Source organism: Dromaius novaehollandiae, chromosome Z (assembly GCF_036370855.1).
Source record: "Dromaius novaehollandiae isolate bDroNov1 chromosome Z, bDroNov1.hap1, whole genome shotgun sequence".
In the NCBI taxonomy this organism is placed as follows: Eukaryota; Metazoa; Chordata; class Aves; order Casuariiformes; family Dromaiidae; genus Dromaius; species Dromaius novaehollandiae.
This window is the reverse complement of record NC_088132.1, coordinates 73588422-73613441: the sequence shown is the minus strand read 5'-3', so window position 1 is coordinate 73613441 and position 25020 is coordinate 73588422. Positions and strand designations below refer to the sequence as shown.

General features: G+C 42.2%; 1 protein-coding gene across 3 annotated transcripts in view; it reads left to right on the top strand.

The window, feature by feature from the left end:
- LOC112988024 (protein unc-13 homolog B) overlaps positions 1–25020 on the top strand; it is a 218157-nt gene that overhangs the window by 143817 nt on the left and 49320 nt on the right. For all 3 annotated transcript variants that reach the window (XM_064502595.1, XM_064502594.1, XM_064502596.1), the window contains 9 exons: positions 7569–7738; positions 8712–8827; positions 11181–11344; positions 13896–14046; positions 15032–15100; positions 17759–17848; positions 19316–19450; positions 20283–20416; positions 21360–21445. In XM_064502595.1, the coding sequence (XP_064358665.1) occupies positions 7569–7738; positions 8712–8827; positions 11181–11344; positions 13896–14046; positions 15032–15100; positions 17759–17848; positions 19316–19450; positions 20283–20416; positions 21360–21445 (1115 nt within the window). The remainder of the gene's footprint in view (positions 1–7568; positions 7739–8711; positions 8828–11180; positions 11345–13895; positions 14047–15031; positions 15101–17758; positions 17849–19315; positions 19451–20282; positions 20417–21359; positions 21446–25020) is intronic.

Here is a 25020-nt window from a genome sequence, read left to right as displayed (position 1 = left end):
CACTGACCAAAAATATACCCATTACTTACCAAGTTTTTTTTTTAAAGAGATTTTCAGGACAAGCAAGAAATTGTCCATTTTATGTGGAGGGGTTTTGTTTGTTTTTTAGACATAAATTACCACAGTGGGAGAAAGAAATGCTGGTAGTTATTAAAAGCCTCCCTTACGGTAGACATGAGAAGTTTGGTGTTCAAAAGAATTAAACATTTCAAGGGGTGCAAGATTCATAGGGAGAGAGGGGTCAAGGCAATGATAAATATATGGATTAGTAATTGCTGTTCCTTTTCTGTTTGGCTTATTGGACAGCCTTGTTTGTAGCTGGTATTCCTTAGGTGCCCATTTTCTTTATAACTGATGGCAATTCAAGTGTCTTTTCAAAGGTCGAATGCAGAGACAGAAACCTGTCTCTATTAGTCGTTATAGGGTTGATATTGTAATCCATACCATGAACTGAGGCAGTCCATATATAGGTCAGTATTATAATACTTTCTACAGGCTCAGTAAAGTTTATTAAATTTTATAAAACTGGTTTAAGCTGCTTTTAAGGCTTCAGTAACCTCTTTCAAATAGTTCTTCTGTGTTTATTTACAATGATGGGTGGAAAAATACATTAGTTTAAATATCCTTCCTTAAATATGACTTTGTTCCTTTCCTATATATTTTTAGAAAACATTATGGTAAGTTTGACCCAATTTGGAAATCCAAATTTAGAACCCTATTTTAGAAAAGGCAAGAGTGAAAAGACTTTGAGTTTGCATTATTTAGGTCATTACCAGCCTACGTCACTACAGGCGTCTGCTTAGATTAATGACCAGGCCTTGGAGCATATTCATGTTGTCTGAGCAAGTGATTTGCAGGACCTGTTGTTTCTTTCTGAAAGTTATCTCTTGGTATAGTTACATCTTTAGGAAATGTCCTGTTATAGTGAGATTTTTTGTATCTTTTCATTGGAATTTAAAGACTTAAGAGAATTTAAGGAGCTGATCTTTCTGCTCAGTTCAGTGTTACAGACTTGCCCCAGACTCTGCATATGCAGTGCTTGGCAGGATGAAGCCTTGTTGGGGGACCCTAGCCGTTGCCGCAAGGCAGAGCGAGTCGCTCTGTGAGCATGCACTATTGAAGCCTGCTTATCTTGGGTTTACATCCCATTTGTCTTCTGCAATAAATCCCAGGTCCCTTCCCTGGAGATACGATGAGCAGGCTTAGAGGTGGTCTCCTTCATTTGCCCTGTAGACTTTTCTGCAGTGCCCTCAGCTCTCTTCCCTCACGCTTTACTCTGGCTGGACAGAAGACAGCACAGGGCATGCCTGCAGCTGGGTCTGAGCTGCAGGTCTGGATCAATTGGTACATGCGAGCCAGTTGGCTGCAGATTTCTCTGATACAGCAACTGATTTGGTGGGTTTTTCTGCTCCATGCAACACTAACTTTTCACAAAACTTGTTGGAACTTAGAAGTTTTGGTAGGTCTGCACAACTCTCACTTCTGTAAGAAACAGCCCAGTAGTATTAGATAGAAAATATTTTCAAACTGTTCAGTCTAATTAAGCAAGAATTTAATTCTCCATTTAGACTTTTTTTTTTTTTTTTTTTTTTTTTTAAGAGGCTGAAGCTTAGCATCCATTTGAACAGGTTGCAATGGCAAACAGTGTTTAAGAGAAGAAACTTTTGTCTGTAAGACAGAGTTTCACTTTAAAGGGAGAGCCCTGGGCTGGGTGGAGGGTGCTACTCTATGCCTTTTTTTTTCAGGAAGTGCCCCAGTCTTTAATGACCTTGAGCAGTAGAGTTAGCTGTTCCCAACAGGACTGTGCAGGGCTTCTTGGCGTGGTCACAAAATGACTCGTTAATTTTAAAATAATATCCCATTGAAGTTGTCTTGTCAGAATACAGCTGTATTTGAAGCTATGAATGGTGGGTGTGAAACCATTGCCTGGAACAGATTACATTGTCACTGGACAGTTTGCAAAAAAGCATGTTTATTCTCTCATTGCAGAGGAGTAACTGACTTAAAATAAATGCAGTGTCTCCTGCTAGCAGATAACCAGTATTTTTTAGGACATGCAGAGCCACAGATGATATACATTCCTGTTAAACTTTTGGGAATGGACCTACCGCATAGTCAACTACTGGGCTGTCACCTGAAAGCTTATTTGCTTCTGCAGTCTTCCTTTCGGCAGCTGGGCCTGTTACCAAGCTCAGCATCTTTCAGTAAACTGTGATTATATGTGACTGTTCCAAAGTTGTTTTTAAGACTGCCCTTTCTGAGACCACTATGTTTATAAATGTCACTGAAACGCTGCACCTTCAGCCTTTGCTCATTGCATGGTGGGGGCCATGCAGGCTGTCTTGCTTGCTTTATTCCCCAGGCACTGCAGATAATGAAACCGGCACTACGATAAAATCCTGCTTGTTTCCCTGCTCAGTGACCAATGTGGAACCTGGATTTGAGCGCAGTTGATGCCTTGCCGCAAGCGCCTGTTGGGAAGCCGAGTTAATGCAGCTAAAGCTGTAACGCTCCGAATCACTTTATCTGCTCTTTGTAGTTTGGAGAGCTGCACGATTAATTTGTGCAGTTACTGCTGTAGCGTTGGGTAACAGCAAAATGATTGTACTTGTTCCCCTAAGAAAAAAGAGCATTATGCTTGTAAGAACAGAAAACTCATTTCTTTTGTTCTCGGACAGCAACTGCTGAATCTCGGGGCATGTACCTGCGTTGTCATGCTCAACTTCTAACCTGTACCAGATTTTATCCTGGTTCTCTTGCCTCTCTGATTTTGCCTTCAGTGCCTCCTCCGGTGTCTCTTTCTGCCCTGATAGAGGAGTCTTGGCATTATTTAAAAATTAACCAGTGCTTAGAAGTTTTCTGCCTTCCTCTCCTATTGAAGTTGGCCATAACAGACCTACAAATTGGACTCTGCTCTTTCAAGACACTGCTGTTTGAACTGTATCCAGATCATCATCATCTTTTTCAGCCAGATTGTTTCCCGAAGTCAACTTTCTTCTGCTCCCTCTATGTATGTTGTTATAATTCTTTATTGGGCTCTTTTTGCCTCACACTGGATGGTACAACTACCCCTTTCTTTCTGATTTTCCAGAAATCTGCTTTGCTTTTTTTGGAGCTTTGCTCCTGAGAAGCTGAAATGATGACAAGTCCTGAACTCCTGCTGGTCTGCACTTCTCTTCTGTGCATTTTCCCACCTCCTGCACTCCCACCCACTCTTCCTGCAAGCAGCTCTGCACTTTTTTCTGTATCTAGCATTGCATGAACTGTCCCCCTGCTCTGGACTGTGAAACTTTACAGTCCCTCCTGAAGAGCTGTGTCTGCCATGATTCAGAATGGAAACTGCTCACAGCATATGGCTGTAGAAATATTCATTAGGCGCTCTGGACATAAATATTTTTTTAATAGCAGAGCACAGCAAAGCTACTTAATTCTGGGCTTGACTGACCTACTTTCAAATCTGCACAATATTGTTGCTCCCTCACTTCAATTTTTTGTTCTTGCTATGCCTTCTTGTTGCCTTTTGTCTTTATTAGACTGTCAGCTCTGCAAGGCAGGGGCTGTCTGCCTCACTGGCACAATAGAGTCCTGATTGCATTTGGGGCCTCTGGGCTTTCCTGTTCTTCACATGGCAAATACGAGAAAACAACATAATTGAAGGAAATGTCTTTACGTGAAATGGGCATGTTGAATGATAGGGTTGCATTGGCTTCTCACCTCTGTAATCTGTGCAGTGCATTTATAGATGTAAAATGTAAGTCTCACTGCGGCATTAGTGGATTGAAACTGATGGTTTAATGTATCCTGCCGAGTTAATTTGTTGCTAACACATTTCTTGAGATGAGAAATTGATTGAGAAGAATTGTCCATGTGGATGTGATGCAGAAGGAACTGAAAAAGCCCTTATGGTATTTACCTGACTCTGTTCCTCTTCTTGAGTGAACAATCACTGGAGTGAGCTCATAGTGCCAGAAGGTTTTAGTTTCCGTCGTGGCACTCTCCAAGGTTTGAATCTATGGTCTTGATTGCAGTTCACTTTATCATTTGTGACCTGCTGGAGACACAGTTTTATAGGTGTACTTTTGTATCTCTTTTTGTAAAAGTTTACAAACTTTCTGTTTAGCTACAACTTTGATGTACAACTTCATCTGGCGTTAGTATTCCTGCAGTGCAGAGATTCAGTAACAATCCTGCAAATGTTGTTAGCACAAGCAACAACTGATTAACAAAATCAGCACAATTGTCATTGTTTTTTCCACCTCAGAGTACAAATCACTGGCTTGATTGTTCTGGTCATTTTTAGACAATTCTCCTTTTTCTTCTCCCCACTTTCTTGAGGAGAAGGGGCATATATTGTGCTCTGTCCCAGACCCCAACAACTTCTGAGCCAGTTTCTACCAGACTTTACAGATGGGCAGAGGTCTTGAATCTAGGAATAAGTTTCTATGGGTTTTTGTGTGTGTGTGTAAATTGGAGCTGGATTACAAAGACCCAAATTATCAACTCCATTGTGGGAGAAGCTGTAATGAATATTCAGCAGTTAGCATGCCACTGTGTGTGTAGCTCAGAACTAATAACAGCCTCCTGTGCTCCCTCTCACCCCAGCTGGGAGCTGGGTGAGAGTACTGAGCAGCTGAGACCAGAGTATTGAAAGGACTGGAAACCTGTGTAGGGAAGTGGTGGGTTGTGGCTGGGGGACAGCTAAATGGGAAAGTGGCAGAAAAGCTGTAGGTAGAGAGTGGGATAGGGTGCAAGTCTGCAGAACCAGGCCTTGCTAGTTCTACGGCTCCTGCAACCACTGGCTTCAGGAAGAAAAACTTCATGGAAGCAAGTTCACTATTTATTTGAGTTTTTTGCAGATTTTGTGTGCTATTTCCTGAAAACATTACCTTACTTGGTAGTTTGACGTGCCAAAGTAACTTCTTAATATAAAAAGGCATCACCGAAAACATCAAAAAAACTATAGCTATATGAGAGAGAGAGAATTTCTGGGCCACAGAATGAAGGGAGCCTAGTTTCCAGGCCATCAGGCTCTCCTGAAATGGGTCTGAACTGAATGGTAGCAAGAAGCAGGATAGGCATCTTTAGAAATGTGCCATCTCCTGTGTTCTGACAGGGCAAGTTTCTAGCAACAGTCTTGCTGAGTTGTTATTCTGTCACAAATTGGAAGTTAATGTTTTTCATTAGTTATCAAGCCTGTTATCAGTTAACAAGCCTGAATCACCACATGTTCATGGTTTTGTTTTGGGGTGCTCTCTGGGAGGTGTACTGATGCTGACAGAACTGTCCTGCTTCGATGAAAACAAGGACCGTGGTTCCTACAGACTTATAAATGATGATGTTTGAAGGGTAAGCCACCAGCCTAAGGATTTCAGCTGCTGTGAAGCAGTGATAAGGCACTCTCTCTGGCATAGGAGCAGCATAAGGAATGTGAATTGAGAAGTCTTTTAAAAATGCAGAGAAAGGCATGGTAAAGTAGAAACTTCAGTAGCTCAGTAAATGCTGCTTAAAAGCTTCCTGTGGCCATTCACAGCAAGCTGCACTGCTGTGGCCAGGTGAAGGAGGGCAGTCAGCCGTTCAGGAACGTGGGATGTGCACGCGGGAGCACCTAAAGCACATTCATGTCTGGACACCTTGAATGCTTTCCTGAATGAAGGAGCGAAGTTTAGGCCATTGGTAGCAAAGAACTGAGATAGAAGCCACCTAATGAAGAATTGGAGCACCAGTAGGTTAGGCCTGAAGGAGTCAGGAGTTAACCTGCCGGTGCGTTGTAAATGCCACTGTGTGCCAGTCTGTGTCTTTAGGCACCCATGTATTTCTGAACACTGAGCCTCTTGAGGTGCTGCTGAAACGTACGTTAGTGCACTGCGCTGGGAATGGAGGATTTAAGTGCTTATGCTGTGTTGCCTGTAGACATGGCAATGCGCTCAGATAAGTTTGAGAGCTGCAGAGAGCAACCGTCGAAGCATTCCCTGCTCGCGACTGTTTGCTGCGTGTTTTGTTGAAGGAGGCCATCCTTGAAGTGCAGGAGGAAGAAGAGAAGAATAAAGGCTGGAGAGAAACATTGAACCTTCTTTCTTCTGAATTCTAAATATCCTCCTGTGTTGCATAGAAAAGGAAGGGAGCACAGACAGTCTTGAGCAGTGGTCAGAACCATCTGGAATTGCCTCAAAGTTTCTCCATATAATCCCCAGGTATTCCTTTGGGCTGGAAAAAATCTGTAGGAGCTGCCTGGGTGTCTGTTAAGCAGTCCTGAATCACATTAGCAGCCATAGGAGCCCAAAAGATTTCTTGGTAAGGAGCATGAAAATACCAGTCACTGTCACATCTTATTGACCAGGCTTAGCAGATCTCTTCTGACCCATTTCTTCCTTCTCCCTGTTGCTTAGCAACAGATGCAGCATGTTAAAAAGGCTAGAAAACAGGCCTTGAGCAGAAGTTGCCTGTTTTCATAGGTTTTATTTCCTTGAGGGCAGACATTTGTAGTGGTTATGGTGAGTAATCACCCTTGTCACGGTCTTGTGTGAGCATTCAAATTGCTTTATTGTATCATGTGGCCTATAAATGAGCAGAGCTCTTATTATATGGTCCTTCTACCCACTTCTATCCAGGAGCCTGTTTGTGTCTACAAAAGGCATCTGAACACCTACACAAGGAGGGAGGCTGCGAATTATGCCTGTGTGCTAGGCTGAAGGTGCAGATTCAGCAAACAATAAACTGCTGTTTTTAATGGAAATGTCTTTACTGACCTGCCTGTGGCACAGAGCAAGTATCAGTGTGAGCTGTGAATAATAGGCAGCATCAATTCCAGTAATTAAATACCAAGTTTGTTACAACTACTGTATCCAACCACATCCTCCCACACACAGGCAGCGTTTGTATCATGCAATTATAATGTATTGTACATTAACGCACTATTGGTTTGTGAAGATCTTGAAGTAAGAGAACTATTTCCACCTGAGCTACTTATTTACTTATTTTTATTAGCAGAGAACCTGAGGGGCTGTTGTCATAGACCGGAACCCTACTTTCTTAGGCACTGCACGTGCACAGACAGAAATAGCCCCTAATGCTTGCAGTCTAACATGAGACCATTGATGGGGAAGGGTATCAGAAATCAGTGGGATGTTCATCGCCCTTTTTGGGGTGTGCACGTCGATGCATGAGCCTAGCTCTCATTGGAATTTTATGTGTTTCAGAGCAAAAAAGATGAGAACGGTAAAGATGATTTATGAGTTCAGGGAGCCAGTCCTGGAAGTGAGGAACAGCAGGAGAGCTGCAGCAACTTACAAGTCTGAAGCTGGTGGTTGCAATCAGTGCAGGGCGCTCTCCTTTGGCTTGCGTCAGATTTGCAGTGTCCATCATGACATAGGAGCATTTAGAATACATCAAAAAATTGCCATGTACTTCCTGTCAAAGGCTACCCTTTTATTTAAATAGGCAATTATTTATGTTTTGTTTTTGCATCCCTCCACTGTTAGACAAGCAGGTCAAAATAAATGTAAAGCATGTAGTGTAGAAATGTCAACTGAAGCATGCGCTCTTCAGCATCGCATATGTCTTGTTCACAGTGAGTGCCATAACTCCTCCGACCGAATCAAGGTGCGAGTGTGGGATGAAGATGACGACATTAAGTCTCGCGTCAAGCAGAGGCTGAAACGCGAGTCGGATGATTTCCTGGGACAGACTATCATTGAAGTCCGTACGCTGAGCGGAGAGATGGATGTGTGGTACAACCTTGGTGAGTGGGCTTTTGGGATTGAAAAAGTATCGTGTGTTTGGGAACACTGGGAAGCCTAGATGATTTCAAGGGTGGATGTGCTGCAAGGTTTTGGGTTTTGATTCCAGTTAAAATGGAGAAGTGCAGTATAGCATTTCCCTGCAGGCACTGGAAAGTACTGTGGGTAAATGCTTGGCACAGGGTTGGACTCTGCTGGTGCTGGAGGAATATTTCCCATCCTTTGCCCTTTGTTTTTGTGATGATGTAAAGATTTTACCAGTCTGCAAGTGCACTGCACCGGGCTGGCAAGTTGTTGAGGCCTTTTTCAAGTGGCAAAAATAGGACTTTGAAGGAAAAAATGATATGTAACCAGATGGTGCTGAATTGACAGGCACGATAATCCTAGGAGATGCAAAATTTTCTTGATGTGGACAGCATCAGCAATTCTCAGGAGCTTCAGGACTATGGTGAAGTCAGGAACAGATTCCTCTCAACCCTATTCTTAAAAAGGGATTTGAGCAACATCTTCCAGGCATGCTGGTGTTTTAATGCTAGTCTTGGGGAAAACCTTGTCTTAGCTGTCCATATGATATGTATGCTGAATTCCCTTGCCTGCCGTCATATGAGTCTTAGTCTGGAGAGGTTTGCAGTATATTCCCTGGTAGTTCCAGTTCAATTGACTGAGTCTGAGTCTAGGGACCCTGTAGCACAATTGGTGTCAGAAGGGCTGATTTACGTCTGGAAATATGCATAGTGGTAGCTAGATGTGTCATACTGAGAGTGTATCATAGCAGTTGTTTTCCTGAGGCCTACTTAGTGTTTAATGTTTTGGAAGAAAAAAAAATACAATGTCGCAGTCAGTTTTCTCTGCGGTGATTCTGACCCCAAGTTCAGCCTGAGTTTCCAGCAATCTCTTCTCCCATGTTGACACCCCCAGATGGCTGTGCTCCATATGTGAAAAATGCGTATAATTGCTGATGCATTTTCCTTCTAGAGAAGAGAACGGATAAGTCTGCGGTGTCTGGGGCTATCCGCCTGCAAATCAGCGTGGAGATCAAAGGGGAAGAGAAGGTGGCTCCATATCATATTCAGTACACTTGCCTTCATGAGGTAAGGAGCTGATCTGCTCAGTCATTACCGTGTTCCTCCTTTCTGTTGAAGAAGCAATTTTCTGACCTTTATTTCCTTGAAATGTTCCTCCTCGCCATAGGTAAGCTATTCTTTTCCAGCCTCCGCAGGCCTGGAAAGATGCTGAATCATCAGAGCCGCGTTTGTCAGGAAGGCGGAGGAGGCTCTAGGCTGTCTACCCTGCGCGCAAGCGCTGCCCAGCTCAGCCAGGGTTGTAGCGCTCCATCGTGCTGTCACAGCTGCGCTGCCGCTGTGCTGAGACCAGGCGTTAGTCCAGCTCAGATGCCCCCACAAGCGTAATGTGGAGTCTTCTGTATTTCCTCAAGCAATGTTTTCAGCATGTACAGTACCTACGGTTTTCTTTAGGGCAGGGCTACTCAAATGGCAGACTTAAACCCAGATCTGCGCCACAAATACACTTTGCTCATACCTTGTGGGGTCCCAGACAGGCAGCATTTCCGTGGGATAATGGCAGGTGTTCCTTGCTATTATCTCAGTCTCTGAGCGTAGTGAACAAAACACACTGCTTGTCACTGATAGCGAGGAGCAGTTTCAGTGCATCAGTGCAGTTTCCATCTGGACAGTTGCATATATTGCATGGTTCAGCAAAGCTGAGCCTGGTGCTTGGACTTGGTTGTGTTGTCCTGCTTGGACAACAACAGAAAAAAACGAGTGATGTTAGTATAGAGTAACTGCTAAGCTACAGGCCAGTGCCAGGTGTCCTGCAAATTTGCAGCTGAAAATGGCATCAAGTTCTTACTGCATCTGTATTTTGTGAGGCAGGAGAGTTACAGAAAAGCTCTTAGTTTCCTCAGTAAAAACTGTGGTTAAGCTCACCTGCCTGAAAAAAGTTGGAAGAGTGGCTATCCATGTGAAAAGTTCAGTTTTCAACCTTAGCTGCTTTGTGAGTAAGTTCTTTTCTGGCGAGGGCTTTGACTCTGGCCACTGAGCAATGTAGGTATGGGTGGCCTAGGTTCCTCTGTGCTGCTGCACTGCCGTAGAGCTCTGAATGACTATTGAGGAACCAAAAATGAGCTATGGTCACAGGATGCTGATCTGGCTCAAGATGGACTAAGCTGGGTGGGCAGTGTTTTAGAATTTGGAAGAAATTCAGAAAGAAGACTCGTGAGAACAACTAAAAGGGGAAACCGTGTGTCTGAGAGATTCGTGATGGCCAGTCAAAGAGAAGGCAGGTGACAGATTCAGTCTCTAAGTGCCAAAATGGGGAGTAGTAATCAGAGTCCTTTTACCTGATGGATAAAAAATATCACAAGGTCCAGTGAAGTTTAAGCAAATTCAGATTAAGACAAGGACAGATGTGTCACAGTGAGGAGCGTTCAACTATGGGAACAACTTATTTAGACACTTGGCTAGATGAGCCCTGTAATGTCTTCCTGCCTTACCAGGGAAGAGACAGATATTAGACTTAGATGAACATCAGTTTTGTTTAGTAGGCTGTGCCTTGTCCTTGAGTATATAGCTTTTGTTGTTTTTAATTGAGTGACTGCTTCTGTTTGTTAAGCTGTGGGTTTTTTTTTTTTTTTTTTTTTTTGTCTAAGCATGCATGTTCACTTGCTTCCCCTCTTTTTTGCAAAGATGTCTCTTTCTAAGCATCACCTTCTTTCATGGAGTTATTTGTGCCTCATAAAATGAAAATGATTTACACCTAGAATAATTTCATCAGGAGAAATAGCAGTATAAAGCAGAGTCCTATAGCTCCTAATTAGATCAGAAGGCTTCTGCATCCCTTAACTACAAGAAGGCAGCTGTCTGAAAGGCTGATGAATCCGTAAGTGACATGAATTTGAGGATTACTGAGAAACTCACTGAACTGAATGTGCAATTTCTGCACAGCAATAATAGAGGAAAGCCTTTCCAGTGTTCCTAGATAAAGTGAAAGGTTATGATGAGTAATAATGCAACGGTCTAGTAAAGGGTCCTGCTTCTTGGAAAAAATTCTGTTTGGAGTGTTTTGCTGTATAATAATAATAATTTAGGGTCCTGCTTCTCAGAAGAAAATTCTGTTCAGACTGTTCTGCTGTATAATAACTAATTAGTCTATTATTTCACTGCATTGAAGTACTCTTCTGTATGATTCACAAAGTCTTATGGGTAAAATGGTAGGTATGCATGTGAAAAATCTGGCTGGGAACACTCGAGAAGAAAAACAAGTCAAAGCAGAAAAACTCATACTGGGCAGAGGGGAAGGAAGGAGGAGGGGAAGGAAACTTGCCATCAGTGGCTACTCCTCAGGGCGGTTCCAAGCTGGACAACAAAACTCACTTGGAGGCTTCAGCAACTTCACGTACAGTTTTATTCCTGTTTTGTATTTCAGAACTTCTTCCACCATCTCACAGATGTGCAAGGGAATGGGGTGGTGAAGATCCCTGATGCCAAAGGAGATGATGCTTGGAAGGTGTATTTTGATGAGACAGCTCAAGAGATAGTGGACGAATTTGCAATGCGTTACGGCATTGAATCAATATACCAGGCCATGACGTAAGATTCCTTTTGTGTGGTCCGTAGTGCAAATGTTCAGCCTAACTAATTGATGTGACTTTTCTGAGTCTGAAGACTAAATCTGGTTGGTAATGAGAGGACTGTCATTGCCAACTACTCCTTTGGGGGATTACTGTTAGCAGGAAGAGACTGCCTATTTCTGAATCACTACCTTCCTCAAAGTCTAGAAATTAATATTTGAAAGTGCTGGAATTAGGCACACATCTGAGCAGTTTGTGTGAGCACCTTTACCTTTAAAATGAATTCTAAGGAGTTACACCAACCTCAGTAATGTAAAGGAGTGTACTTTATTATTGGTAATTGAGCCGTTTTTGTTTTAAGACTCTAAAATCTCTATTTGAACACTATCATATTAAAAAGGTATTGTCCAAAGATCCCAGTAAAGATTTCTGGTGGTGTGAGAAGGGAAGAAGTTTTGTGAAAGTGTTAACCCTACAGGTCCATTGTGGCAATTGATACAGTCCTGTGAAATCACTGCTTTCCCAGATGCTGTTGAGAACTAGCTGTTTATAGGAAGTTTGAGTAATGGATTCACTGGTTTGTACTGTTTGGAGTTAGGCTAATATAATTCTTGATCTTCAAGAGCATTTTCTTGGTCACTGTACTTGGGTTTGAGATTAGCCCTTCTTTTAGAGACTACTAGTACTACACTTAGCTCATTTCCTGTTTTAAGTGTAATATTAAATGCAGCAGACTAATGTTTAAAAAAAAAAAAAAAAAAGTCCACATCTGAAGCTGAAAGCTTTGTTTCTGAGTCAACCTAAGGTCCTGGGACTAGTTATGATCTGCACTTACATCTCCTTGCAAACACCCTTCTGCTTGTTGATTTAAGCCAAAGTAGAAAGAAATTGCTCAAATTAATGAGATACTTGCCATTACTAGATGTTCTTGTCCAGGGCTTATCATGAATAGCTGCAGTTAGGCTGCCAGCACATTGCGGATATCGTTATTCCAGGGATTTTTGTAATAGTAAAAATAGGGTTTGTGTGTGGAAAATAGGTCTTTCAGAGGCATTTGTTCAGAGATGAAAAAAGAACCAGCTGGAGAGGAGAACATCATTATTTTGTAGACTTGCAGAAAGATATGGGTTGGAAGGGACCTCTGGAGGTGGTCTTTCTTGCTCATAGCAGGGCTAACTTGGAAATTGGATTGGGTTGCTCAGGTTCTGGTTCATTTTGTTGAAAATCTCCAAGGATGGTGAACCACCACCTCTTTCTCTTTTCCGAGGACAGGAGCTTTCTGGGGAAGAAATCTGGAAAAGTTGGAAAAACCTAGTCAGAATTTCCTATGCTGCAACTGCTGTATGTCGCTGCTTGTCTTTTTACTCTAAGATACTGTATCTGTCTCCATCTTCTTGCTAACTCTACCCTGTCTGTTAGTTAATGAAGATATCAATTGGATCACCACTACTTAAGCTTTTTCTTCCTCAAGCTAAACAAAAGCACTTGATGTGCCTTCATTGATCAGTCTTGATCTCTATTTACTGATAGAGTGCCTAAATGACCTGTTGGTACATAGGTATCATGTAGCCAGCAAGCTAACATTGAGGCATCAATGTCGTATGGTTGTCTGAAATACTGGCTTTTGAATTTGTGTGAAATCCTTTCCCTGGAACTTTTTTGATTATAATTATTTGCAGGAAAACTTGCACAAAATCTTGTCTGTGATCAGCTCCGCAGGGAGAAAGCTACATTTAGAAAATTGCTCCCAAATTTGGTTTGGGAGGTTTGTAAGGATTCCTGCACAGAGAACTGCTTAAAAATGGCCCAACTCTCCTGTCTGTTGGAATGAACTTCACTTGCTTTTTCTCACATCAGCTTTCTTAAGCTCTGATTTTTTTTTTCCTCGTGTCTAACAGATTTTCTTTGATTGTTTAATTATTTCACAAGCCCAAATGCTTCTGGAATAATTTTGAGATTTCCTGCAGGAGGGTTCCTTGCACTTTAATGAGAGCAACTAAATGAGAAAATGTAAATGAGCCTGCGTGCTTCCTGCAGGATGGACTGGTTAGCCCTAAGGACCTGAGTGTCAGCATGGCACACAACTACTAGTGTGTGATCTCGCTGTGCTCGAATGCTTTGCAATTCCTGCTACCTCATGTCAGCTCAGAAGTTGTGGCTGCCTCAAGAAGCAGTAGAATTTATAGTAATCTCGTTGTATCAGGCTTGACTCTTATAATTGCCATTGGGACCCAAGCTATCACCTAATCACAAGCTACTGGCAATGAATTGTTGAGGAGAGAAGCTATTTTATAGTGTGGAAAGGGCTGCAGTAAAGGAATTGTTCTTGTTTCTATAGTATTTATTGTTTTGATGGTATCTTTCTGAAAAACTCAAAGTAAGGTGCTGGAGACTTACTAGAAGGGAGAAAGCATAACTTGCATCTGCGCAGGGTGCTAAGTAGAGCTGTGTGGCTGTTAAAGGGGTAGGAAACAGTGGGCTGAGAGTTGGTTCTGGAGACTGTAGGCAGAAAATGAAGTTGTGCTATACAAAGGATACCAGAATGACCAGGACTGTCCTCTCTATTGCAGGCACTTTGCGTGTCTCTCCTCCAAATACATGTGCCCAGGTGTGCCAGCTGTGATGAGCACCTTACTTGCCAATATCAATGCTTACTACGCGCACACAACTGCCTCCACGAATGTGTCTGCTTCAGACCGCTTTGCAGCCTCCAACTTTGGGGTATGTCTCTGTGTTCGGTGATGTTACAGCCGGACTTGTTTGATTTGCCTATGGCATTTCTGCCTTTCAATAAAGAATGTGCTCCGTTTAAGGAATGTTAGATCTGTGAGGAGCTTTAAGCTGTGGAGCTCTTGTAGACAAAGCAGAACGTGGTTTGTTGTCATCTTCACATGGTTTAGATATTCATCAGTGTAATGCATTGTGATGTTTACTCTTCATGTTCAAATTGCACTGGAGCACAGATGGTATGGAAATGAGCAAATTGTATTAAACTCTGCGTGTTGATGCTGTGGTGATAAAATATACCATGCAGTCTGATGGTTTCAGAACTTCATTTTTAAAAACAGCAACTGCTTAAAGGAAGGGAGGGGAAAAAAAGAAAAAAAAGCCTGGTCCCTAATGGCTCATCTGTTTTTCATGTAATATGTGGTGGAGCTGAACATTCTGGGAGAGTATCTGCAATAGCTCAAATTCCCCTGTCGAACAGAGAATACATAGATTTGAATGAGGAAATATTCACAATGCAAAACCAGGATCCAGTGGAGAGACCTGACTCCAAGAAAATAGTCGTAGTTGTGAAACACCTATAATACTTGTCATTGAACTAATACATAAGGTCTTGGATCTGTATCATTGCTCTGCAGTAGACCCTTTTATACCTGTTCCTTTACTCACCTCTGAACATTTTTTCTAAAATATAACCTTAGTGCAAATCGTCTTCCAGATATCAGGGTTGTTTCATTCTACCTCTACTTCACAGTGATAATGGAGTATTTTTCCAACACTTCTAATGTTTTACAAGCTTCAAAAATAATTACAGTGTAACAGCAAATCCAGGAATCCAAAGAAAATACTGTTTGCACAATACATTTTCCTCCCACTCTCCTGAAATCTGGCACTAATTCTCTGATATCTTGCTGCTTACTCTGAGCATTGATTGGACAGTGATGATATGCAATGTTTATTGCTGTTTTCTATTCAACAGAAAGAACGATTTGTGAAACTTCTGGACCAGCTCCATAATTCACTTCGCATTGATCTTTCAATGTACAGGGTAAGCGTCAGTAAGCAGAATCTTTTCAGTAATTCTCATGGGCAGAGGGGAAACACGGAGTTTGGACTTTTCTTATATGTCTGAATTTGGGGGTAATTTCTGTGTCTTATAGAATTGTTGTGACCAGCTTGTTGCTCAGATGCATAATTCTGGTTTCCTTTTGGTTAGCGCTTAAACCATACTCTTTTTTGCATTATAACTACCTCAAGACTTCTGAAATAATTTAAAGATTGTGAACTATACTTATTTCTGATACTTTCTCAGAAATGTAAGTTGAATTAGATTAATTCCTTTGAATTAAATCCTCTTCAGCTACTTCAGGCATAAGCTACAAAGGGAAAACAGACAGATCTGTTCTCACTTAGAAAGACAAGAATCCTTCAGGGGACCATGGCCATGTTGTACATGTTTTAGATCTAGCAGACTCTGATCGCTCTCCCTGACGCTGGATCTATAAGATGTGCTCTCAGGTTGAGATCTCACTTAAAGGTATAGAGGAAGATGAGTTTCAAACATTGGCATTGGTCTATCGGGCTTCTTAAACCCTCTAGTTTCTTTCTTGGCTACTCCAGAGTCAACATGGTCTTGCCATGTGACTTGGCACACTAATTACAAGTTTTTGTAAGGAAACAGGAGTCTTGGAAGCATTTTGCTGACACCTAAGTCCTGTGGACCTGAGATGTAGTCAGCATTTAGGCTCAGTGAAGTCTCTGGTCTTGAATAAAGAGAGGATTGGTATCACACTCAAATACCCTTTCTCACATCAAATGCAAGTCCTCTCCTTTTGTCATGGTTTCCTTCAGAAACTTTCTCCCTACCTTCTGGGGCCCCCATGTGAGAGTGGAAAAACCTCTTGATATTTAGCACTAGCTAATAACTCCAGCTATCAATTGAATGGCCGTAGCTTGTTTGGAGTATTGAGTTTCCTTCTTTGGCGGGTGAGATGTTCGAATAGTTTTGAGCTCTTTCATACCTGTGTCAATGGACATGAAATAAATGGTGACTAATGCTGCTTCATTGAAACTTTAAAAAATGGTGGCAAAGTATCAGCTTTGAATTTAAAAAAAAAATCATATTCTGGGTGGTTCATCTTTCTGAAACACAATAAAACATACAGAGAAGGGAAACATGAGCAGACTAAGAGGAGGAATGCATTAAAAAGACAAAGGGACAGAAAGGGCAAGGTGCAAAAAAAAAAGAAAGATAAAAGGGATGTTGCATAATGAGCTATTCTAAAAGTACATTAGTAAGGCAAGGTGCAAAGAGAGCAATGATCCACTGTATAGCAGAGGAAGAGTTACCAACACATGGCAACAAGAAGCTATAGCGTTGATCCCTTTCTGTTTGTTTGGTCTTCAATAAAAACTGCATTCAGGTGTGGACAAACAAGAAAGGCCTTAGGTAAGGACTAGGAAAGATTAGTGTACTTTAAATAATTTAGAGGTTATCAAATTGGTAGTATCCTTAAAGAACGGGCTGAAGCCATCTGAGACCTGCTCGTGATTATTTTAAGACCCCCTGAAGGGTAAGTTAAGTTCTGAAAGACCAAAAAAAAGGGATTACAGTTTCCAACTTTAAAAAGAGGAGATGGCAATTTGCTATTCAAATTACCCCAAATAAAATCCCTCTCACCCCAATATTGAAACAACAAGCTATTCATGAGCACTTATAAGAAAACAATGAATAGCCAGCAGTGTGGATTTGTCAAAAAGAAAGTGTCAATAGTTTTTGAATGGGCAAATATGAAAAGCCTATGCAAGTGCATTTAGTCTTTTACTTGTAGCAAAAGCAGCACATCAGCTGGAATGTAAGAACATGCTGAGGAGCCTTAACACTGTGAAAGGACCCAGGAGGGAAAGAGTGGGAATGTAGCAAGAAAGTTTTCTGCACTGGGGCTGTGTATATATATATTTGGCATTTATATAAATGCGCGTATGTGTGTATATATATGTGCATATATATGTATATACACACATATATGCAGTTTTAGAAATATGTGTGTGTGCATGCAGTTCTTGAAAGGACAATGGCACTTTTAATTTCAGTGGAATTTGGAGAGTGAAAGGGGAAACAACCATTAAAGGCAGCAGGGTGATAATGTAAAAGAAGTGTGTTAGAGCAAAGGAGGCACTGAGGGGCAAACACTTATGTTGGCAGATTGGGTCTTACAGGGGACCGAGTGGTTAAGATACCTTCTTAGGGTGAACACTGCACATTTTTCCTTCTCAATCCACTTTATTCCTCCGGAGAGGCTGCAAATATACTACATCTTTTGGTGTCTCAGAAGAGAAGCCAAAAGCCGAGCAGGAGCGCGAGGAGGAAAGGACCTGCCCGGGGTTAGGGAGGAGGCCAGGGTTGAAGGTGGTGAGGCTGTTGCTCACAGCCTGCTCATCCTGGGGCCAAGGAAAGGCCTCCTGTCTCTGAGGGTTGTTAGTCTCTTGGCATCCACAAACTTTGCATCCATATGAGAAGCTATTAAATTAAGCAAACAGATGAGCTCTTGCAATAAAAGGCCTTATTTATTGAGCATTGTTTTGACTGGTACAAGCTTCTTGAACAGGAGATGTTTCCAAGGCGCTTTCCCTATTTAGAACATGCTTGAAGCTTTGCAGGGATCTGACTGTGCTTTCCAACAGGATTTCCCTTTTATGTCAACAGAACAACTTCCCAGCCAGCAGCCGTGAACGGCTGCAGGACCTGAAGTCTACAGTGGATTTGCTGACCAGCATCACCTTCTTCAGGATGAAGGTAGTGCTATGAGTGGGGATGGGAATGAGACTTCTGTAGCTTTGTAGCAGGAGCTGATTTTCCATTTTTAAACTATTTTGTGCCTTTGTTCTCCACTGAAAGACAATGGAGACTTTATGCTGACCATGTAATAAACATCCACGTTTTATTTCTGTGTCACTGTATGTTGGTTGACAAAGATTAATCCTGTTTTTTCCATAGGGTTCTTAAGTCATAAATATGGCACAAATAACTTTTCTCAAAAACAAAAAGGCATATTGTCTTTCTTTAGAATGATAAGTTATTTTGTTAGTAACATCAGGAAGCTTTTCATACAAAATTATGTCTACATCATTTAATTGTCATGACCATCTCTTCACCATCTTTTTATCTAGTAAATATTTTTAAATTTATTTCTTGGAGGGTAAAAATACTGAAATGAGATAGTATCCATCAGTAAAGACCCAAGAGAGCTTTGTGTATGTTAATGTGTCTGTCTTGTAGTTAAGCTTATTGTTCCGGCCATGTGTAATGAGATTATTTTTAACTCTTGATTTCTGTTTCTAAACTTTTTTTTTAACTGCTGCAGTAGGTTAGCACACATGTCACTTAGCAGTTTTCATCTTTTAAAAAACAAAGCAAGTTTATTTGAGCTATTTCAGGAGGTGCTTACCAGTCTAATCTTAAGCCCTTTGGTGAATATTATTTTAGAACTTTATTTTGAAAGTCTTCATTCATACAACATGTATGTATTGAAAGTTTGGCTTATAGAAATCCTCTGAAAAGTTTAGAGGAAGTGACAATAGCAAAATTGTCTGAAGATGTAGTTGTATTCTCAGGATAATGCCTGCATATCTGGTGTAACTTTGAAATAGACCTGTAATGTTTTTCTAAAGTAATAGTGAAATAAAAGAACTGATATTGCAAGAGGAGAATGGAGCATCAGTTGGCATGTCACTAAGGATTCTGGTGTGCTTTAAAATTCAGTTAAGCTGGTGAAGGAGAATGCCCTCCTTGCATGGTAAAGTTACTGTATTTAAAGGCATGCGAGTGTTCGGTCTTCAGTAAAGCTTTCCAGATCAGATGTAATGTGCTCTGATGGTCTGTCTCATGTTCTTCCAGTGGTTAAAAAGAAGGTTCGCTGGCATTATAGCAAAATCCTTTGAGTTTAGCAGAAATTGTGTGTGCCTGGCTCAGACTTTCCAAACCAAACCACATGGTTTATGTATTCTGAAGAACTTTCCTTGGCACTTTAAAATCTCTCTTCTGATCCAAATGATCCTGCTGGAGCATGAGCGTTGTCACTCCTATTTTATAGCTGGGGAGGCGAGCCACAGGCAGAGACTCGTACATGGCTTCAGGTCACTGACAGTGCAAGTTGCGGCAAGCAGATCCGCTGAGTCCTGGGTAGTTCCCAGACTTGTGGCTTGTTCTTTTTCTGATTTACGGACGCTGTTTCGTTTGGCTTTTTTTGTTGTCTCCTCGCAGGTTCAAGAGCTGCAGAGCCCACCCCGAGCCAGCCAAGTAGTGAAGGACTGTGTAAAAGCTTGCCTCAACTCCACCTACGAGTACATTTTCAACAACTGTCACGAGCTGTACAGTCGCGAGTACCAGACAGATCCTGTGAGTAACTGATAAGCAGGCAGAAATCCAAGCTTATGATTTGCTTAATGTGATAATGAGAATACTAATTAATACAAAAAGCCAGGACAAAATTATGTGGCATGTAATCTTCTGAATGTACAAAACTTGTAATCAGTTAATGAGCACTGATTAGTAAGTGGAGGATGATAATCGTTTTACACTAACTAATTGCTCTGCCATTCATTTTACCAGCCTCAGCTATTTTATTTCATGAGCAGATATTTCTGAAGGGAAGGTTTGATGCAACATTCAGTCAGCAAAAGCTGATTAGCATGTAGACTTATCAAGGAAACTGTATGTAGTTTAGATAAACCTCAAGGAGTGAAGTTTTACCTTGTTTCCTGGTACCCGGGGTCCTGCACTGGCATTAGGATGTACCTCTAGCCCCAAATTTTTCTCAAATCCCTGAGAGCTCTACTGCCCCCTCTTCAGTAACACGCACAGAATGTGCCAACATGGGTCTGTTAGTCAACACAAGTGGCTAAAATGCAAGTAGTTGCAACTAGCTTAGAGAGAAAGATGTCTCGGCAAGTTTTCCCTGGCCTGCGCTGCTCTTGGCATGGTACATGGCGAAAGGAGGGTTATCTCTGGCTTTGAGGCCACCAGTTAGGGACATGGTTTGGCATGTTACTGTGTTTTCTATTAGATAAAGCAGGTTGCCAGGAGACGTTAATAATTTTCAACTCTTTGGAAGAAAATGCCCAAATATACCTTCGTGTTTGCGGTTTGTAAGGAACAAGGTGATCTACATTTCACAGCTTTTTCTTTCCCCTTTAAACTTACACTGGGTTTCCAATGGCTTCTTTCCCAGAACAAAAATCCGGATCTTCCTCCTGAGGAACAGGGCCCCAGCATCAGGAACCTGGATTTCTGGCCCAAACTCATCACTTTGATAGTTTCTATCATAGAAGAGGACAAAAATTCTTATACCCCAGTCCTGAATCAGTAAGAAACTTCCATGTCCTTTATGGCTAATGCTAATAGCAGTCTCTCTGTGTGCTCTGCTTTATTTGTTAAACTGCTTTCTATCTCTTCTGTCACTTGTGTATTTATAGAAGTACTTATCTTGTCTGTCTGTCTTTCTGTCTTATTTGTCTCTGTCTATATAAATAACTTTTTGATTGGGATGGAAGAGTTTCAAAAGGTTCATTTACGATGGCGTTCGAACACAAACACCCTGATTATTACAATCGTGAACTCAGGGAGGCAACTGAGAATGGGGTGAGAGTTGTTGGTTTTTTGTTTTGGGGGTTTGGGGTTTTTTTTGTCGAGCAGTTCCGGGATGCATATTAATGCACACAGTGATGCCGTGGTGATGGTGCCTTAAACTGTGCTTTAGGAACGTGGTATTCTGTGCTGCGCTGGGAGATTGCACTGGGTGGGGTTGGCATAGCATTGCAAAGGAGCCTGAAACTGGTCTGTGTAACCAGTGAATGCTCCTCTGGCAATCCCACGGGGCGAGAGAGAGAGAGAGAGAGAGAGAGATGTGACATTATATTATATGTGAAGGGATGGATTTTGCCCTGGAGGTTGTGGATTTAACACTCTGAGAACACCTGACTAGTGTTCGCTTGCCACCAATGCCTCGTAATCCTAGAAAAAACCTGGAATATGGACAGGAAAGGGAAACAGGTGAAAGTCCATTGAGGTCACATTGCTGGAGTTATTGTATATGTCTGTTTTAGGAGAGGCATCCAGTGGCTGGCTTTCTGAGCTAAAACCAGTCTCAACCAGTCCATGATCTCCAAAATCCACCTGGTTAGTCTCTCTAGGGTGAAAGAAATGTCTGTAATGTTGAACCTTTCAGCTTGAAGTTTAGCTCAGTGCAGAATAAAGAAGAGTCCATTGCCCTGAAATGTGCCAAAACCTTTCCCAAATGTCCCTTCAGGTTTCCTCAGGAGCTTGCTGTTGGGAAGATCAGCGCAGAGGTCATGTGGAGTCTTTTTGCCCAGGATATGAAATATGCTATGGAAGGTAAGAGAGTTTCTCACTGCTGCCAGTTGACCTGTTGTTGCTGATCTCTTATTCTCCATCCATTTGGTGCAGATGAGGCTTAAGCAAATTAGTTGTACCACTGTTTGGAGCAGGGTTTTCTAGTGTTTTATTTGTGGGCAGCTGCTTTGTGGGTGAGAATTCAGCCTGAGAGCTGCCTGACAGACTCCAGGGGGTCTAGAGCTGTGTGTCAGGCTGTGTTGCAAGCTGTTTATAGTCATCCGAGCTGGTTTAAAGTAATGAGTTCACCTTGGCCTCAGGACATGATGCCCTAGAACAGCAGCAGCTTCTTGCTGTAGTGTACTGAGATAGGAAGGGCTGGAGAAGTAGGTGGGCTCTGGGTTGTACCATGGCTGCAGTTCTCTGTATGATACCCTCTAGGCTTTCTCTAAGCGTTGGGCAGAAATGTGCTGCTAAAACAAATCCTGCTGCAGATATCCTCATCTTGAATAAATCTTTTGCATAATCCTAGCAAACTGCTAGTAAGGAGGAATTTACAGTTTCTGAAAATACAAGTTAGGCATGCAGAGGCCACCAAACTCTCTGGAAGAAATTTTTCCATTTGCAGCACTCTTCTTACAGTTTATTACAGGGTCTGAATATGGCTTTTGTATTTGTTTGCAGAGGGCAGACAGCTGCTTACAAGGTTCAGAGAGCATCCAACTCCCACTGTCTCTGCAGCTGTAGTGGGAGCTGTTTTCTCAGTATTTTGCAGGGTCGGGCCTTTACAATCATCTGTGAGGTGACAGCCTGATAAAACAGAAGTGCCTGTGTTACATGGTGTGCTAGCTATAGCTTGTATTTCAAAAACAAAGTTATTACTTTTGGTAACACACAAGATTATCCTCAGTCCATTTGCCCCCAGTTTGATCTAAGTTTGCTTTTAGGACTGACAGCCCATTAATCTCTTATTTCAGACTGCTAGAAGAAAGCTGCTGCCAGCTAAGAGAGTTTCCAGCATGTTGTTCTGCAGGAACAGTCTTGCAGGCTTGCTCTGTAGGTGAAGAGGATAGACTCCATCTATTTCCCCATCTCTAGCAACATAACAGGGCTAGAGACTGTGCTGTGGACACCCTTTGCCAGCTCTAGGCTTGACTTGAGCAGGCTGCAGGTCTAGATGAAGCATTGTCACTTCTGCATTAGGAACTTTTAAAATACATTTGTACCCCACAGCATCTTTGTCTTGTGGGGTTGTGTTGATCTTAGAACAGACATTATGAACATGGGACTAAGCCCTACTACCTGTAGTGAAGTGTGTCTCTTGTAGTGATTGGCGCTACTGGCTCATATATTGGAGATAAGGCAGCTGTGATTACTTCACATTCACTTTCCCTAGAAACCGTTTGCTCCTGCAAAGCCTTTTGGCTCCCCTCTCCATTTTGTCCTTATCTGCTGCTGTGCATCCACCCTCAGGAAATCATAATGCATTTTGCTCTTCTGCGTGTTGAAAGTGACGTATCTTCCTCCTTTCACACCAGCCTTGAAAACTGTATCTCTGCGGATCTAGTTGCTGACTGCTTTTCCTGAGATTCCCATTCCCCGTTGCATCCAAAAAGTAGCTGCCAAAAGGTGTACTGATTCTGTCTGTATCTGACTGAATCTGACCAAATTTTTTTTCCCTTTTATATGTCTCCAATGGATTGTCAGTGCCCAAGCTCACTCTGCCTCCCGGGTTTTCTCCATTCACATCTCATACCTTGTCCCCTTTGTCCATGTCAGTGACTGTCTTCCCTGGTGCATCTGGGTTTATTTCAGCTTTTCCTGGCATCCTTCTGTTCACTAGTGAGCTTTTTAAGACAAGGATTGGCATGATGTTTCCACCTGTGAGTTCATCAGTGCACAGCAAACACTTGCTAAAAGAGCGTATATCGTAAGAGCTTCCCTCTTCAGAGTATTTCTTGCTGAGAAGGGTTGACGGAAAGTCAGGTGATGGGCAGGGAAGGGTTTGCATTTTGAACTAAAGATGAAAAGCTGCGTAGTGCATGTATTTGTACTCTATCTGTGCAAGTCATGTGGGAGGGCTGAGCAGTGGTAGAGAGTATGTTGGCATGTGTCTCTTCCAACTATATATTTGAGAAATCCTCAAGGTGTAGAGCTCTATTTGAGGCAAGTGTGATTTCCCCACTGCTATGCTTTCTAAAAACTTCAAAGATAACCTTCAGAACAAACTTGCAGTAATTCAGTTATAGGCCTTACTATCCATGTTTTAAATACAGATGCTTGGATTAGCTCACCGCGTTTTTTTAAATGGGGCAGCCGGGGAGGATATGAAGGGCGAAGATCAGATTTGCTGTCCTTGGCTGTGTAATTTCTCAGTTTAACTCAGTAATTTCTCTACCAAGAGTTTTATATTCCTGTCTTTGGGTTGTGCAGTAGTCCATGGGTACACTTCTGGTGTGCTCTGAGGTCTGTATGTGTCAGAAGCTCTCTGTCAAAAGCTGATCTGTTTTGTGGAGATGTGTGGATATGAATGCAGAGTATAATACTTGCTCCTAACTTTCTTCATGGTGTTTTCCCTTATGTTCTGTTCCTAAGTTCTGGATAACATGAGCTCATTCACCTCACCAAGTGGTAAGTTTGTGCTCTTTAGCAGAGTTTGTAGTTTTGAGTAGGCAGAGACTTTGATCTGTTACTGGTAGTTATAGCACCTTGGATGTAGTTAGTATTAGCTTTAGTGCTCTGTGGTTTTATGCCACTGATGAGCAGATCTGCAGAGATGTAAAGATTGTACTGCTGCTGCAGAAATGGTGGGTATGTGCTGTTTGGGAGACTCCTCTTCTCACTAGTCTTGCATGTTGTTTGGTACCCAGTATGCTCAGCAATTCTGCGTGAAAGTCCCTGTGTTGTGTCTCAGGCACTAAGCTGTAGGTAATATTCAACGGAGAATAACTGCTGAGGTTTGAGCTCTGGTTAGTGTGTGGGTCTGTTCCTTCCCTCCTGGCTGCGTGATGGTTGACGATCTGTGGCTCCTTCACTCTGCAGTGGCAGTAAGTTTGTTTCTAATTTAAATGCTGTTCAATGGCTTTAGTGTAGAAAGAATGGGGGCCTGGTTGCATGAAACTGCCCTCTCCCTCATTCCAGCTTTATGCTTCCACGTTGCTCTCCAATATACAGTGTGGAGAGAATTACAAGATTCAGGGAGAAGACAGCTTATCTGAGCTGGAGAGCAGCTCCTGGCTGCATGAGTCCTCCTTTTCTTTCTGTGCAGGTGGCAGCTAACAGCATCTTTCTAGCTGGAACTTAACCCCCATATGCACTGAGCAGTCTGTGTAGAGCAATGTAAAAATGCTAATGTATAGGAGCAGTGCACTGTGCTACTCTCAGTGCTGTTAATGGCCAGGATGTTTTAGGAGGAGGAAGTAGAGACCTCAGTGAGATGAAGACCCTAGGCTGAGTTAAGCATTTTTTTTTTTCCTCTATGGGTCTGTAAATCTGTAGCCTTGTGAGAAGGACAGTAGCTTTCAGAGAATAAAGTGTGGGAGATGTCTAGAATGCAATGCTTGGGGGCTCCAGAACCAGAAGTCTTGCTAGTTTGGGGGTGCTGCAGCACGTGTCCT